General features: G+C 47.1%; 1 protein-coding gene across 2 annotated transcripts in view; it reads left to right on the plus strand.

Moving 5' to 3' along the window:
- The window catches only part of TTBK1 (tau tubulin kinase 1), a 177540-nt gene that overhangs the window by 98058 nt on the left and 60609 nt on the right, over positions 1 to 18873 (plus strand). For both annotated transcript variants that reach the window (XM_040351732.1, XM_040351730.1), the window contains exons 4-9: positions 2115 to 2188; positions 8384 to 8524; positions 12403 to 12507; positions 16348 to 16413; positions 16578 to 16670; positions 16785 to 16910. In XM_040351732.1, the coding sequence (XP_040207666.1) occupies positions 2115 to 2188; positions 8384 to 8524; positions 12403 to 12507; positions 16348 to 16413; positions 16578 to 16670; positions 16785 to 16910 (605 nt within the window). The remainder of the gene's footprint in view (positions 1 to 2114; positions 2189 to 8383; positions 8525 to 12402; positions 12508 to 16347; positions 16414 to 16577; positions 16671 to 16784; positions 16911 to 18873) is intronic.

Below are 18873 nucleotides of genomic sequence, written 5' to 3' on the forward strand. Positions count from 1 at the left end.
TAGTGCGTCTTATAACCCGGTGCGCCTTATGGTCCGAAAAATACGGTATTCAAAATATAGAGATGCATTTTGTCAGTAGACGCCAGTGCCATTCTCTTAACACTACATTCGAATCTGGTGCAGCCGTGCATGGTAGCCAATCAGCTTCTAACGTCAATTGGTTCAGTTAAGCTTTGACAATAAAAATTGGAAGCCGATTCTTTTCTAGGCAGAGCTGCACCAGATTTTGCACTCTCCAGTTTTAGTAAATAACCCCTTGTGTGTTGTATGCGCAGTGCTCACGTCTTCTTCTTCCGCTGTCTTGATGTTTGATAATTTGTGTACATTCATAGCCAGATTCAGAGAGAGTTACGCCGCCGTATCTGTAGATATGCCGGCGTAACTCTGAATCTGCGCCGTCGTAAGTTTAAGTGTATTCTCAAACTGAGATACACTTAAACCTAGCTAAGATACGACAGCCTGCGCCGTTGTATCTTAGGGTGCAATATTTAGGCTGGCCGCTAGGTGGGGCTTCCGTTGAGTTTGGCGTAGAATATGTAAATGCCTAGATACGCCGATTCACGAACGGACGTGCACCCGTCGCAGTAAAGATACGCCGTTTACGTAAGGCGTTTTCCAGCGTAAAGTTATTCCATCAAATAGCTGGCCTAGTCAATGTTAAGTATGGCCGTCATTCCCGCTTCGAAATTTGAAAATTTTACGTCGTTTACGTAAGTCGTCCGTGAATAGGGCTGGACGTAATTTAGGTTCACGTCGAAACCAATACGTCCTTGCGGCGTACTTTGGAGCAATGCACACTGGATATGTACACGGACGGCGCATGCGCCGTTCGTAAAAAACATCAATCACGTCGGGTCACGAGTAATTTACATAAAACACGCCCCCCCCATCCTCATTTGAATTAGGCGCGCTTACGCCGGCCCCATTTACGCTACGCCGCCGTAAGTTAGGAGGCAAGTGCTTTGTGAATACAGTACTTGCCTCTCTTACTTAAGGCGGCGTAGCGTAAATACGATACGCTACGCCGCCTTAAAGATGCGCCGCCCTAGCTGAATCTGGCTATCAGCCCACTTCCACTTAGAATTCCAGTTAGAGCCCCCGTCATGAGCTGAGGATGGAGTGGTGTTCCATTCTGCTCCCTTCACATGATGCTTCTAATCTCCACATTACTGTTATGCCGCGTACCCACGATCGGAAATTCCTATAAGAAAACCATGGATTTTTTTAACAGACGGAATGTTGGCTCAAACTTGTGTTGCATACACACGGACACACAAAATTCCGATCGTCAAGAACGCGGTGACGTACAACACTACGCCGAGCCGAGAAAAATTAAGTTCAATGATTCCGAGCATGCGTCAAATTGATTCAGAGCATGCGTGTTTTTTGGTGCGTCGGAATTGCAGACAGACGATTGGAATTTCAGATAAGAACTTTTCTTGTCAGAAACATTGAGAATCGGCTCTCAAATTTTAACTGGCGGAAATTCTGACAGAAAAAGTCAGATGGAGCCTACACACGGTCGGAATTTCCGAACCAGAAGATCACATTGAAGTTTTCTTGTCGGAATTTCCGATTGTGTGTACGCGGCATTACACACTGTCCCATCAGTGCAGCAATCAGCACTATAAAACTTGTATTGTACAGGGTGGGCCATTTATAGGAAAAAACCTTAATAAAATGGGAATGGTTGGTGATATTAACTTCCTGTTTGTGCCACATTAGTATATGTGTGGGGGGAAACTTTTCAAGACGGGTGGTGACCATGGCGGCCATTTTGAATCCAACTTTTGTTTTTTCAATAGGAAGAGAGTCATGTGACACATCAAACTTATTGGGAATTTCACAAGAAAAACAATGGTGTGCTTGGTTTTAACGTAACTTTATTCTTTCATGAGTTATTTACAAGTTTCTGACTACTTAAAAAATGTGTTCAATGTTCTCTCCTGTGACATGCGGCGAGTGCTACGCTGTGGGCTCTTGCTGAATGAAGCTAGGACAGCCACTGATGTTTCTTCATTAGACCCCTTTCACACTGGATTAGTGTGCGTGGCTAAGGTGACCTATTGTCTGACTGTTGGTTCCTTACAGTTTGGGTCTTTGTGTCTCTGCAGGGAAGGATCATGTCTGCCGGTTCATTGGCTGTGGAAGAAATGAGAAGTTTAACTACGTGGTGATGCAGCTACAGGTAGTCCTGGGGTTCGGTTACACCTCCTAAATATGCACATTATAATGGCAGCTTCAGGTAGTCCTGGGTTTCGGGTACATGTACTGAATATGCATACTATAATGGCAGCTTCGGGTAGTCCTGGATTTTGGGTACACCTACTGAATATGCATACTATAATGGCAGTTTCGGGTAGTCCTTGGTTTCGGGTACACCTACTGAATATGCATACTATAATGGCATCTTCAGGTAGTCCTGGGTTTCGGGTACACCTACTGAATATACACACCATAATGGCAGTTTCAGGTAGTCCTCGGTTTTAGGGTACACCTACTTAAATATGCATACTATAATGGCATCTTCAGGTAGTCCTGGGTTTTGGGTACACCTACTGAATATGCACACTATAATGGCAGTTTCAGGTAGTCCTCGGTTTTAGGGTATACCTACTGAATATGCATACTATAATGGCATCTTCAGGTAGTCCTGGGTTTCAGGTACATGTACTGAATATACACTTTATAATGGCTGCTTCAGGTAGTCCTTGGTTTTAGGGTACACCTACTGAATATGCATACTATAATGGCAGTTTCGGGTAGTCCTTGGTTTCGGGTACACCTACTGAATATGCATACTATAATGGCAGTTTCGGGTAGTCCTCGGTTTTAGGGTACACCTACTTAAATATGCATACTATAATGGCATCTTCAGGTAGTCCTGGGTTTTGGGTACACCTACTGAATATGCACACTATAATGGCAGTTTCAGGTAGTCCTCGGTTTTAGGGTATACCTACTGAATATGCATACTATAATGGCATCTTCAGGTAGTCCTGGGTTTCAGGTACATGTACTGAATATACACTTTATAATGGCTGCTTCAGGTAGTCCTTGGTTTTAGGGTACACCTACTGAATATGCATACTATAATGGCAGTTTCGGGTAGTCCTTGGTTTCGGGTACACCTACTGAATATGCATACTATAATGGCAGTTTCGGGTAGTCCTTGGTTTCGGGTACACCTACTGAATATGCATACTATAATGGCAGTTTCGGGTAGTCCTTGGTTTCGAGTACACCTACTGAATATGCATACTATAATGGCAGTTTTGGATAGTCCTTGGTTTCGGGTACACCTACTGAATATGCATACTATAATGGCAGTGGCAGTGGGTGGGGTATGATATTGTTGTCAGGAGGGTGATATCTGTATGGGGTGGCACAGTGTCACCTGTGGCACTGAGGGAGGTGAGCCTACCTCCACATGGGAGTCATGTAGAGTGGCAAGGTGTCACCGATGAGCCTCTGTTGTAATGCAGAGCAGTGGGTGGGGTATGATATTGTTGTCAGGAGGGTGATATCTGTATGGGGTGGCACAGTGTCACCTGTGGCACTGAGGGAGGTGAGCCTCCCTCCACATGGGAGTCACGTAGAGTGGCAAGGTGTCACAGATAAATCTCAGCTATAATGCAGAGCGGTGGGTGGGGTATGATGTTGTTGTCAGGAGGATGACAGCTGTGTGGGGTAGCACAATGTCACCTGTGGCACTGAGGGAGGTGAGTCTCCCTCCACACGGGAGTCATGTGGCGTGGCAAGGTGTCACCAATGAGTCTCCACTGTAATGCAAAGCGGTGGATAGGGTATACTATTATTGTCAGGAGGGTGGAAGTGATGTTGAGTGGCACAAATTAGATTTTTCCTATGATGTTTGTGAGTACCTTGACACTTTTTCATTAAAAGCACCTTATCAGTAATACTGCGCAATGTAGTGTTTATGTTTTGCCTTTTTTTTTTTACTCGATATAACATCTTAGAAGGAGACATAGCCTGATGGTTACGGTCACTGTGGAATCTGAGGTGCTTGATGGCTTGAAGCCCATTATTTTAAATTATGCTTTTTTGACTACTTTATATGGGTAGTCCAATGCTTAGGGTAAGGGTCACCTATGAGCCTCCAATGTAATGCAATAATACTGTTGCCAGGAGGTTGGGAGCCATGGTAGTTTGGCAAGGTGTCACCTATGAGCCTCCAATGTAATGCAATAATACTGTTGCCAGGAGGGTGGGAGCCATGGTAGGTTGGCAAGGTGTCACCTATGAGCCTCCAATGTAATGCAATAATACTGTTGCCAGGAGGGTGGGAGCCATGGTAGGTTGGCAAGGTGTCACCTATGAGCCTCCACTGTAATGCAATAATACTGTTACCAGGAGGGTGGAAGCCATGGTGGGTTGTAGGGCGTCACCTGTGGGATGGAGGCAGGTACATCTCCACTGTAATGCAGAGCTGTGGTTGGGGAATGACATTGTTGTCAGGAGGATGGGAGTTGCAGGGAGCGGCAAGGTGTCACCTGTGAGCCTCCACTGTAATGCAATAATACTGTTGCCAGGAGTGGTGGGAGCCATGGTGGGGTGGCAGGATGTCCCCTGTGGGATATAGAGAGGTACTCCTCCACTACAATGCAATAATACTGTTGCCAAGATGGTGGGAGCCATGGTGGGGTGGCAGGATGTCACCTGTGGGATATAGAGAGGTACTCCACTGTAATGCAATAATACTGTTGCCAGGATGGTGGGAGCCATGGTAGGGTGGTAATGCATCACTTGTGGGATGGAGGGAGGTAATCCTCCACTGTAATGCAATAATACTGTTGCCAGGAGTGGTGGGAGCCATGGTGGGGTGGCAGGATGTCCCCTGTGGGATATAGAGAGGTACTCCTCCACTACAATGCAATAATACTGTTGCCAAGATGGTGGGAGCCATGGTGGGGTGGCAGGATGTCACCTGTGGGATATAGAGAGGTACTCCACTGTAATGCAATAATACTGTTGCCAGGATGGTGGGAGCCATGGTGGGGTGGTAATGCATCACTTGTGGGATGGAGGGAGGTAATCCTCCACTGTAATGCAATAATACTGTTGCCAGGAGTGGTGGGAGCCATAGTGGTGTGGCAGGATGTCATGGAGGGAGGTAAGCCTCCACTGTACTGCAGAGCTGTGGTTGGGGAATGACATTGTTGTCAGGAGGATGGGAGCTGTGTGGAGTGGTAAGGTGCCACCTGTGTGCCTCCACTGTAATGCAATAATACTGTTGCCAGGTGGGTTGGTGCCATGTGGGGTGGCAGGATGTCACCTGAGGGATGGAGGGAGGTAAGCCTCCACTGTACTGCAGAGCTGTGGTTGGGGAATGACATTGTTGTCAGGAGGATGGGAGCTGTGTAGAGTGGTAAGGTGCCACCTGTGAGCCTCCACTGTAATCAGGGCTGGTGCAAGAATTTTTGACACCCTAGGCGAAACCTAATTTTGCCGCCCCCCCCCCCTGGCTCCACCCCGGACTCCACCCCCTTTGCCCTGCTTATGTATACCCCAACTTTTTAATGAAGCGCCCATCAAATACCTCCTCTCCAGCGTCCATCAAATAGTCTCAGCTGTGCCCATCAAATAGTCTCAGCTGTGCCCATCAAATAGTCTCAGCTGTGCCCATCAAATAGTCTCAGCTGTGCCCATCAAATACAGTCTCAGCTGTGCCCATCCATTTCACTTCACCTGTGCCCATCAAATACAGTCTCAGCTGTGCCCATCCATTCTGCCTCACCTGTGCCCATCCATTTCACCTCACCTGTGCCCATCAAATACAGTCTCAGCTGAGCCCATCCATTCTGTCTCACCTGTGCCCATCAAATACAGCCTCACCCGTGCCCATCAAATACAGTCTCAGCTGTGCCCATCCATTCTGCCTCAGCTGTGCCCATCAAATACAATCTCAGCTGTGCCCATCAAATACAATCTCAGCTGTGCCCATCAAATACAATCTCAGCTGTGCCCATCAAATACAGTCTCAGCTGTGCCCATCAAATACAGTCTCAGCTGAGCCCATCCATTCTGTCTCACCTGTGCCCATCAAATACAGCCTCACCCGTGCCCATCAAATACAGTCTCAGCTGTGCCCATCCATTCTGCCTCAGCTGTGCCCATCAAATACAATCTCAGCTGTGCCCATCAAATACAATCTCAGCTGTGCCCATCAAATACAATCTCAGCTGTGCCCATCAAATACAGTCTCAGCTGTGCCCATCAAATACAGTCTCAGCTGTGCCCAAATACAGTCTCACCTGTGCCCATCAAATACAGCCTCACATGTGCCCATCTATTCCGCCTCAGCTGTGCCCATCAAATACAGTCTCAGCTGTGCCCATCAAATACAGCCTCATCTGTGCCCATCAAATACAGCCTCAGCTGTGCCCATCAAATACAGCCTCAGCTGTGCCCATCAAATACAGCCTCACATGTGCCCATCTATTCCGCCTCAGCTGTGCCCATCAAATACAGCCTCACATGTGCCCATCTATTCCGCCTCAGCTGTGCCCATCAAATACAGCCTCATCTGTGCCCATCAAATACAGCCTCAGCTGTGCCCATCAAATACAGCCTCAGCTGTGCCCATCAAATACAGCCTCATCTGTGCCCATCAAATACAGCCTCAGCTGTGCCCATCAAATACAGCCTCAGCTGTGCCCATCAAATACAGCCTCATCTGTGCCCATCAAATACAGCCTCATCTGTGCCCATCAAATACAGCCTCACATGTGCCCATCTATTCCGCCTCAGCTGTGCCCATCTATTCAGCCTCACATGTGCCCATCAATTCCGCCTCAGCTGTGCCCATAAAATACAGTCTCAGCTGTGCCCATCAAATACAGTCTCAGCTGTGCCCATCAAATACAGTCTCAGCTGTGCCCATCAAATACAGTCTCAGCTGTGCCCATCAAATACAGTCTCAGCTGTGCCCATCAAATACAGTCCCAGCTGTGCCCATCAAATACAGTACCAGCTGTGCCCATCAAATACAGTCTCACCCACGCCAATCACATACAGCCTCACCTGCGTCCATCAAATTCCACCTCACCCATGCCCATCAAATACAGCCACACCTGCGTCCGATCAATCACATCAGTGCCAATTAATGCAAATCAAGCTCTGGGGGGGTGGGGGGGAAGATATTTTAATATACACAATTACACATACATTTAAAAAAAATTATTGTTACCACATACACAAGTTTTACTTTACTCACCACACCAACTTGAACGGTGAACGGTGGTGGCTGCCTGCCCTCGCTCACACCACCTCTGCTGTTGTACAGTGGCACTGGGGTGCCTCTTCAATGCTCCACCTGTTCCCCCCCCCCCCCCCCCCCCAAGCCCGGGAGCCGCCAGTACCCATGATGCATCGCGCGGCATCAGGCTCCACACACTGTGACTGACAGGACTCAGGAGAGAGGAGAGGGGGGGGGTGCCGGGGGGGCGCTGTGCTACGGACGGTACACCTCCTCCTGTCACACACAGACTGTCAGTCATTGTGGACAGAGAGAGAGCTGAGAAGGGAGGGGCTGCTGCTGCCTCATGTGAGTCGGCTCTTTCTGCTGAAAAGGAGGATCATTGCTGGACACGGACGGACCTTTGGTGACACAGTAATGGAGGGCGCCCAGGCTGGGGGGGGGGACACCTATCTATGCCACGTGTGATACACAGTCAGACTCACTCAGAGCAGATAACTGGAGCCGCGCGGGGGGGGGGGGGGGATTTCTGCCTAGCGGCGCTGCTTGACATGTCAGGGCTGAGGACGCTGCCGCCTACCAGCATTTTGTGGAGGACAGTGCGGGAGTAATAGCGGTCGGGCGCCTCTAGGCGACAGTGCGCTCTAGGCGGTCGCCTAATCCGCCTAGTGGTAGCGCCGGCCCTGACTGTAATGCAATAATACTGTTGCCAGGACGGTGGGAGCCATTGTGGGGTGGTAGGGCATCACCTGTGGGATGGAGAGAGGTAATCCTCCACTGTAATGCAATAATACTGTTGCCAGGACGGTGGGAGCCATGGTGGGGTGGGAAGGCATCACCTGTGGGATGGAGGGAGGTAATAATCCTCCACTGTAATGCAATAATACTGTTGCCAGGAGGGTGTGTGCCATGCGGGGTGGCAGGATGTCACCTGTGGGGTGGAGGGAGGTAAGCCTCCACTGTAATACAGAGCTGTGGTTGGGGAAGGATATTGTCGTCAGGAGGGTGGGAGCAGTGTGGAGTGGCCGAGTGTCACCTGTGAGCATCAGTGGGTAGAATGTCAGCCATACAACCCCTGGAAGTAGAGACGTATACTGGGTCATGTGATGTCACAGAAGGCGCCCAGGCTAGGCACTGAGCTCCGTCTTCCTCTTCTCATTCCAGGGTCGGAATCTGGCAGACCTGCGCAGAAGTCAACCTCGCGGCACTTTCACCATGAGCACCACGCTTCGCCTTGGCAAGCAGATCCTGGAGTCCATAGATTCCATCCATTCGGTGGGCTTCCTGCACCGTGACATTAAACCGGTGAGAGTTGTGTACAAATAAGGGTGGAGAACATCTCTTCTTTCCGGCTGGGGATACCAAAGTGAAATGACGGAGTATTTTCAGTGAACATATATTTTGAGGAGTTATTCAACTATTTATCTTAAACGTTTAGTTCACCTTTACTTACGTTTCCTAAAAAGTGGAACTTTGGGTAGAAAATATAAACGTTTCCAATGCAGTCGCACTGCATGGGCCAACTGCTCGTTTTTGTATAGGGGTGAGGATATACTTACCCAATCCTTCGATCCTCCCAGCAAAAGACTGGTCCGGCACCCCCATGCTCCATCCATGCTGACGTCATCATGCCCAGAGCAGCCTCCATAGACCAGGAACAGTCCACTGCTGGATTGTGGGGGAGCACAGTTTTCAAGAGGATCAAAGGAATGGGTGAGTATAAGCTTTCTGCTCACCCCTAGAAAAAACAAGCAATTGACCCGTGAAGTACGGGCAAAGCCCCACTGCATAAGAAAAACATTTGTTTGTCCGGAGTTGGGTTTTAAGACATTAACATGGACTGTAAATATTTAAATTTGTTTGAGATGCTCATATAATTGTCCTTCCTTCTCTGTCCTGCAGATGGTAGGAGGTACCCAGCACTAGATGTGCTGCCCCAAAAACTCAAGAATGAGCGCTGGTGGCTTAGATTCCTACCCACGCATGCACAGTTCACGCGCCTTGAGTCTCACAGAACGCTGAGTGGACTGTGCATGCGTGGTTAGGGAAAAAATGTCGGGAGTTCTTATCTGTGAATTTCTGGGGCTGCTCCTCTAAGGTTGGGTACGTCCTACTCAGGGCAGCCATCAGGAATTATGGGGCCCCTTACACAGCTTCAGGCATGGGCCCCCTGGAGCAGAGAACCGGGGTGGGGGGGGGGGCTGCTGCGAATTGAGAAGCGGGGAGGGGGGGGGCCCTTTATAAAAGAAAGAAGAAATAAAGAAAAATATATATAAAGAAGGGGGGTAGCCATCTGGGGCCCTGGGGACCTCTGGGCCCTTTAATAAAAAATAAAGAAATATATATATATATATATATATATATGTAAACAAAAAAAAATATATATATATATATACAAATTATTATTTTATAAAACAAAATTACAAAAAAGGGGGGTTGCCATCCGGGACCTCTGGGTCCTTTAATAATAATAATAATAATAATAATAATAATAAAAAGAAACCTCTGGGCCCTTTAATAAAAAAAATAATATATAAAAAAAATATAAACATTTATAAAAAAAAAAGGGGGGGGGTTGCCATCCTCTGGGCCCTTTAATAAAAACATAAAAAATAAATATACATAAACAAAAATAAAAAAATAAACATTTATAACAAATAAAAAAAGGGGGTTTGCCACATGGGGCCCTGGGTACCTCTGAGCCCTTTAATAAAAAAATATATATATATATATATAAAAAATAAGAAAAAAATTAATATAAAAAAAATATTATTTTTTTTTATAAAAAAAGGAGGGTTGCCATCCGGGGCCTTGGGGACCTCTGGGCCCTTTAATAATAATAATAATAATAAATATATATACATATATATTTTTTTTATAAAAAAAAGGGTGGTTGTCATCTGGGGCCCTGGGGATCTCCGGGGGCCCCCATACCCCTAAAAAAAAAATTGCCCCTTTAATAAAAAATAAAATAAAAATATATTTAAATTTTTTTTTTTATAAAAAATAAATAAAAAAAAGGGGGGTTTCCATCCGGGGCCCTGGGGGCCTTCGGGCCCCTGGGGACCTCTAAAAAAAAAATTGGCCCTTTAATAAAAAATAAAATAAAAATATATTAAAAAAAAATATTTTTTTTTAATAAAAATAAAATAAAAAAAGGGGGGTTGTCATCTGGGGCCCTATGGGCCTCCGGGCCCCTGGGGACCTTCGGACCCCTAAAAAAAAGGGGGGTTGCCATCCGGGCCCCTGGGGACCTCCTGGCCCCTTGCAGGTGTACTGCCTGTACCCCCCTGATGGCGGCCCTGGTCCTACTATTTGCACGACGGAGAGGGGAAGAAAGTTATCTGAGCGTCTTATAAAATTGAGAAATCAGAAGGGTTATCTGTGTGCCTAACCAGTGTTTTTGTGTGTACTATTTTGTGGCTTTACTAAGGGATGTGCTTGTGCTTTGCAGGGAATCAAAATCCATCACTTCCCTGCTGACAAGACATAGCTCTGCCTTGTTTACATAGGTAAAGCTCTGTACTGTCTCTCCTCACAGATCAGTGGGTGCCGGTGGACATCCATTGGCCGGCACCCGCTGATCGGGTTGTGCTTTGACATCCATTGGCTTGTCATAGTGATTTTGAGCCTGAGTTCATAAAGGAGCGAGGAAACCTTCCTGGATGGCGTGTTCTACCGGCTCCCATCCAACTGTGGACATCTGCGGCCGTGACTCCTCCTGCCTCCTCCATGGCTTTGTTCCTTCCAACCTCCAGTGGTTCCCCCTCTTCAGCCTCCAGCGGTTCAAGTCATCACTGGACGCCCTGGTCCCACTGTACCAGCTTTCTGATTCCCCACTGTCAGAAAAACAGCTTGACTGGTCTGAGTATTTGAAATACCCGCGGTTTTCTCTCCTCTTCTGACAGTATGGGCTAGATGGCTTCTGATTGGTCAGCGCCATCCATGTGACTGTGCTGACCAGTTAGAATCCCTGTAGTCCATACTGTCAGCACTGGAAGAAGTTGGCTGGGAGGCTGGGGGGAGAGAGCCCTGGGGGCTGGAGGGGGAGAGCCTTGGAGGCTGGAAGGAGAGAGCTGCTGGAGGCTGGGGGAGAGAGCCCTGGAGACTGGTGGGAGAGAGCCTTGGAGGCTGGTGGGAGAGAGCCATGGAGGCTGGGGGGAGAGAGCCGCTGGAGACTGGGGGAGAGAGCCTTGGAGGCTGGTGGGAGAGAGCCGCTGGAGGGAGAGAGCCGTGGAGGCTGGGAGAACAGCTGGAGGCTGGGGGAGAGCGCCGCTGGAGACTGGGGGGAGAGCTGCTGGAGGCTGGAAAGAGAGAGTCACTGGAGGATGGGGGGAGAGAGCCTTGGAGGCTGGTGGGAGAGAGCCGCTGGAGGCTGGGGGTAGAGAGCCGTGGAGGCTGGGAGAGAGCAGCTGGAGGCTGGGGGAGAGAGCCGTGGAGGCTGGGAGGGAGAGAGCTGCTGGAGGCTGGGGGAGACTGCCGCTGGGGGGAGAGCTACTGGGGGGAGAGAGCTGCAGGAGGCTGGTGGGAGAGAGCTGCAGGAGGCTGGTGGGAGAGAGCTGCAGGAGGCTGGTGGGAGAGAGCCGCTGGAGGCTGGGGGTAGAGAGCCGTGGAGGCTGGGAGAGAGAAGCTGGAGGCTGAGGGAGAGAGCCGCTGGAGGCTGGGAGGAGAGAGCAGCTGGAGGCTGAGGGAGAGAGCCGCTGGAGGCTGGGAGGAGAGAGCCGCTGGAAGCTGGGGGGAACTAAGCCATGGGAGAGGCTGGAGGCGCTGCAGCCACCGATGTCCACAGTCAGATGAGAGCCGGAGCTGGTGGAACCTGTCATGCAAGGAGGTTTCCTGCACCGCACCTGTGTGACAGTCAGAGCAGAAATAAAACTCTTCCTACAAGCTTTAACCAGACACTGATAGAAATCACAAGACTGCTATATACTGCTGATGAGAAAAGATATTCAGCAGTTTATATTTACTAAAATAAATAACATTTCCATGTTCGGTGTACTGTGGGAGACAAAATATAGTGAAAGCAGGGACCTGGGTTTAGTAACACTTTAAAGTAGCGCAGAATGGCCTGGTATATTTCCCATGGATGTGCCCGTCGGGGTGTCAATTGTTGTGTATTTCCATATATGGCAATTCTTACATTCTGGAATTAATCCTGATTTCCTGGCATGCTTTCTGTACAGTCTAACTTTGCCATGGGGCGACTTCCATCCACCTACAGAAAGTGTTACATGTTGGACTTCGGCCTGGCGCGGCAGTATACCAACACCACAGGGGAGGTGCGGCCGGTAAGTGATCGGGGGGTAGGTATACCTGTAGAATCCTCCTGTGTCATGTAACCCTTCCATGTGAGCTCCATTCCCGGACGTGGTATGTGTGAGTGATCTTCTCCTTCCAGGTCCATTTTTACTGATCATTTTAAGTTGTTGAATTTTGTTTTCCCATCATTTTGTTCTTTTTGTTTTTCAGTTTATTTTTCGAGCCATTGTGCGGCCGTTTAATTTTGCCGACTGGGATGCGCAGTGTGAGTCTCCGCCCTCCATGTTTTTTTTTTTTTTTTTTTCTTTCTTCTTATGTTCTTTTCATCCTGTATTTTGTATTGTTTGATACAATGTGGTGTGGATATTCATTACTGGATGTTTTTTCGAGCTACTTTGTAGTGTGTGTTGTATGAATTTGCTGAAACATGAAAAAACAGAACGGGAAAGGTGTGTGAGGGTGGGGTGCAGATTGCGTGGTTGGTGAGACTGACGTTAGACAAATACAGGGAGCTTCATTGACACCAAACACAGCCTGACTACCAAACCAACACTTGTACTGATCATGATTTTGGTGATTACTGTACATGTTAGATGACCGACCCACCATGTGCTCATATTGTACTGACTGTGTGCTTACATTGTACTAATAATGACCATGGTGATTACTGCACGTGTAGGAAGAGACTGACCAATTGTGTGCTTACATTGAACTAATAATGACCATGGTGATTACTACACGTGTAGGAAGAGACTGACCAATTGTGTGCTTACATTGCACTAATAATGACATTGGTGATTACTGCACGTGTAGGGTAACTGACCAATACTGTGCTTACATTTTAGTGATCGTGACATTAGTGATTACTGCACGTGTAGGATAACTGACCAATCGCATGCTTACATTGCACTAATAATGACACTGGTCATTACTGCACGTGTAGGAAGACTGACCAATTGTGTGCTTACATTGCACTGGTAATGACATTGGTGATTACTGCACGTGTAGGATAACTGGCCAATCCTGTGCTTACATTGTAGTGATCGTGACATTAGTGATTACTGCACGTGTAGGATAACTGACCAATCGCGTGCTTACATTGCACTAATAATGACACTGGTCATTACTGCACGTGTAGTATGGCTGACCAATTGTGTGCTTACATTGTACTGATCATGACATTAGTGATTACTGCTCGTGTAGCATAACTGGCCAATCCTGTGCTTACATTGTGCCAATAATGACCATGGTGATTACTGCACGTGTAGGAAGACTGACCAATTGTGTGTTTACATTGCATTAATAATAACATTGGTGATTACTGCACGTGTAGGGTAACTGGCCAATCCTGTGCTTACATTGTACCAATAATGACCATGGTGATTACTGCACGTGTAGGAAGACTGACCAATTGTGTGTTTACATTGCATTAATAATAACATTGGTGATTACTGCACGTGTAGGGTAACTGACCAATACTGTGCTTACATTGTATCAATAATGACATTGGTTGTTACTGCACGTGTAGGATAACTGACCAATCGCGTGCTTACATTGTGCTAATAATGACCATGATGACTACTGCACGTGTAGGAAGACTGACCAATTGTGTGTTTACATTGCATTAATAATAACATTCGGTGATTACTGCACGTGTAGGGTAACTGACCAATACTGTGCTTACATTGTATCAATAATGACATTGGTTGTTACTGCACGTGTAGGATAACTGACCAATCGCGTGCTTACATTGTGCTAATAATGACCATGATGACTACTGCACGTGTAGGAAGACTGACCAATTGTGTGTTTACATTGCATTAATAATAACATTCGGTGATTACTGCACGTGTAGGGTAACTGACCAATACTGTGCTTACATTGTATCAATAATGACATTGGTTGTTACTGCACGTGTAGGATAACTGACCAATCGCATGCTTACATTGTGCTAATAATGACCATGGTGACTACTGCACGTGTAGGACGGCTGACCAATTGTGTGCTTACATTGTACTGATCATGACATTGGTGACTACTGCACGTGTAGGATAACTGACCAATCACATGCTTACATTGCACTAATAATGACATTAGTAATGACTGTACATGTAGGATAAATGACCAATCCTGTGCTTACATTGTACCAATAATGACATTAGTGATTACTGCACGTGTAATGTCGCAGTCCCGCTAAAAATCACAGATCATTGCACACGTCCACCGTGAGCTCTGTGCTCGCGGTACCCGCGAACACGATGTCTGCCGGTGTCCCACGATCGCGTCACGGAGCAGCAGAACAGGGGGAAGCCTGTGTAAACAAGGCAGTTTAGCCTAGTGACAGGACACTGATCTACTGCTGATCTACTGCTCCCTGTCATCGAAAGCAGTGATCAATGTCGTGTCACTGGTTGCCCAGCCCCCCCACAGTTAGAATCGCTCCCTAAGACACACTTAACCCATTCCTCGCCCCCTAGTGGTTAACCCCATTCCCTGGCAGTGTAATTTACACAGTAATCAGTGCATTTTTATAGCACCGATCGCTGTATTTATGACAATGGTTGCAAAATAGCGTCAAAAGTGTCCGATGTGTTCACCATAATGTCGCAGTCAAAATTAAAAATACAAGAGGTGATCAAATACCTCCAAAAGAAAGCTCTATTTGTGGGGGAAAAAAGGACGTCCGCGCAATTGTCAGTTAACTATTTGCCGACCAGCCGCCGACCTGCAGGTCGGCGGCAGGTCGGCTCCCCTGCACGAGAGCCCGTAGCTCTACGTCGGCTCTCTCTCAGGCCACTAGGGGCGCGCGCCCCCCGCTCACCCCCGACTCCCGTGCGCGTGCCCAGCGGGCGCGATCTCGCCGGGCACACGCGATTGCTCGTTACAGAGCGGAGACCGGGAGCTGTGTGTGTAAACACACAGCTCCCGGTCCTGTCAGGAGGGGAAATGCTGATCTTTTGTTCATACAATGTATGAACAGAAGATCAGTAATTTCCCCTAGTGAGGCCACCCCCCCTACAGTTAGAACACACCCAGGCAACATACTTAACTCCTTTCCTGCCCCCTAGTGTTAACCCCTTCACTGCCAGTGGCATTTTTATAGTAATCCAATGCATTTGTATAGCACTGATCTATCTATAAAAATGCCAATGGTCCCAAAAATGTGTCAAAAGTGTCCGATGTGTCCGCCATAATGTCGCAGTACCGAAAAAAATGATCGCCGCCATTACTAGTAAAAAAAAAATATTAATAAAAATGCCATAAAAATACCCCCTATTTTGTAAACGCTATAACTTTTGCGCAAACCAATCAATAAACGCTTATTGCGATTTTTTTAAACGAAAAATATGTAGAAGAATACGTATCGGCCTAAACTGAGGGAAAAAAAAGTTTTTTTATATATTTTTGGGGGATATTTATTATAGCAATAAGTAAAAAATATAACATTTTTTCAAAATTGTCGCTCTATTTTTGTTTATAGCGCAAAAACTAAAAACCGCAGAGGTGATCAAATACCACCAAAAGAAAGCTCTATTTGTGGGGAAAAAAGGACGCCAATGTTGTTTGGGAGCGACGTCGCACGACCGCACATATGTCAGTTAAAGCGACGCAGTGCCGAATCGCAAAAAGTGCTCTGGTCTTTGGGCAGCAATATGGTCCGGGGCTTAAGTGGTTAAAGCGACGCAGTCCCAAATCGCATAAAGTGGCCCGGTCATTTGGCAGCCAAATCCACCGGTGCTGAAGTGGTTAAACTTACCAACACCTTAATAGAAATTTAGATAAAAAACACAATAGGAGCTGTTAGTGAATGGATGGAATATACGGTAACCTGCACATTCTCTGAGTGTTTGTGTCTTCCTCCCTGACAGCCCCGCAATGTCGCTGGATTCAGAGGAACAGTCCGCTATGCATCTGTTAATGCGCACAAGAACAGGGTAAGTCACAGCGGGAATGTACATAATGTAAATGTGGCCAAGCTGCTTCTGATAAATGCATGGAGCACCTTGGTCTTCTCCCGGTGCTCATGAGATCCTTCAATCCTCTGGTGTGCTCCTTCGCAAGTATCTCACCAGATCAATATTTTCCCCAAACTCTGCAGGAGATGGGCAGACACGACGACTTGTGGTCCCTGTTTTATATGTTGGTGGAATTTGCAGTTGGTCAGCTGCCATGGAGAAAGATCAAAGACAAGGTAAGTGCTGTGAACCATGCTTTCCTGCAATATGACCTGCATGTGGTGACAGCGATCCCCATAGTGTGACAGCGATCCCCATAGTGTGACTGCTCACTCTCTCTGTTTTCCTAGGAACAAGTAGGGATGATTAAGGAGAAATATGACCATCGAATGCTGCTGAAACACATGCCTTCCGAGTTCCACCTCTTCCTGGAGCACATATCTTCTCTGGACTACTTCACCAAGCCCGATTATCAGGTATTGGCGTCATAGCCACCCATGGGGTACAGTCAAGGCTGGACTGGGACAGAAATTTGGCCCTGGACTTCATCCAGACTGGCCCACTTTGACAGGTCTCTCCCATTGGGGCCGGACAACTCATCCGTCCAGCACCATCCATCACTCCCTATAATATTTCCCTACCTCCGTCCAGCACCATCCATCCCTCTCCACAATATATCCCCAACTCCACCCAGCACAATCCATCCCTCTCCAGGATTCTGGGCAGGGATGGGGATATGTTGTAGAGAGAGATGGATGGTGCTGTAGGTGAAGGTGGGGATATATTATGGAGAGGGATGGATGGTGCTGGGCGGAGTTGGGGATATATTGTGGAGAGGGATGGATGGTGCTGGGTGGAGGTGGGGATATATTATGAAGAGGGATGGATAGTACTGGGTGGAGATGGGGATATATAATGGAGGGGGATGGATGGTGCTGGGCAGAGGTGGGGGATACATTTTGGAGACTGGAGGGATGGATGGTGCCGGGTGGGGATGAAGATGATTGAGTTGCATTATGAAAATGGATGAGGATGACTCGAAATGTTATAACAAAATATTAAAAAATATAATAAAAAAAATATATATATATAATGTTTAAAAAAAAAAATCTGTATTTTTATTTTTTTTAACAAAAACGCAGAGGTGATCAACTACCAAAAAAATTATCAAAATGTCATTTTGGGTGCAGTGTTGTATGACCGCGCAATTTTAGTTCAAAGTGCGTCAGCGCTGAAAGCTAAACATTGGTCTGGGCAGGGTGGGGTTTAAGTGCCCTGTAAGCAAGTGGTTAAGAAGTACAGACAGACTGGTAGCAGTGCACAGCACCGTACTTGTATTTTTACAAATGTTATTCATGCTTGTTACATGTATGTACACAGAGCAGTGTTTTCTTGGTGAGGAATGTGCTCTGATATGGATTTTTACCGTTGTGTACAGTGAGGGAAAAAAGTATTTGCCCCCCTGCTGATTTTATTTGCCCACTGACAAAGAAATGATCAGTCTATAATTTGAATGCTCGGTTTATTTTAACATTGAGAGACAGAATAACAACAACAAAATATCCTGAAAATGCATTTAAAAAAGTTACAAATTGATTTACATTTAAATGAGTGAAATACATATTTGATCCCCTATCAATCAGCAAGATTTCTGGCTCCCAGGTGTCTTCTATACAGGTAACAAGCTGAGATTAGGAGCACTCTCTTAAAGGGAGTGCTCCTAATCTCAGCTTGTTACCTGTATAAAACACACCTGTCCACAGAAGCAATCAATCAATCAGATTCCAATCTCTCCACCATGGGCAAGACCAAAGAGCTGTCCAAGGATGTCAGGGAGAAGACTGTAGACCTACACAAGGCTGGAATAGGGTACAAGACCTTCGCCAAGCAGCTTGGTGAGAGGGTGATAACAGTTGGAAGAAACACAAAATAAGTGTCACTCTCCCTCGGTCTGGGGCTCCATACCAAGGTCTCACCTCGTGGAGTTCCAATGATCATGAGAACGGTGAGGAATCCGCTCAGATCTACACAGGGGAATCTTGTCAATGATCTCAAGGCAGCTGGGACCACAGTCACCAAGAAAACAATCGGTATCACACTATGCCGTGAAGGACTGAAATTCTGCAGCTCCTGCAATGTCCCCCTGTTTAAGAAAGCACAGTCTGAAGTTTGCTAATGAACATCTGAATGATCCAGAGGAGAACTGGGGGAAAGTGTTGTGGGTCAGATGAGACCAAAATCAAGCTCTTTGGCATCAACTCAACTCGCCATGTTTGGAGGAGGAACCAGGGCTCAAGTCCTGCGGGAACGCGTGGGAACGGAGTTCCTGCACTTTTTTCACAGCAGGAACGCAGTTCCCTTTGCAGGACTAGAGCATCCGAGAGCAGCCGAGCCGCCCGAGCCAATCCTTCACTAAGCGGTGATGCCCAGCTCGAGTCA

Source organism: Rana temporaria, chromosome 4, assembly GCF_905171775.1.
Source record: "Rana temporaria chromosome 4, aRanTem1.1, whole genome shotgun sequence".
Lineage (NCBI taxonomy): Eukaryota > Metazoa > Chordata > Amphibia > Anura > Ranidae > Rana > Rana temporaria.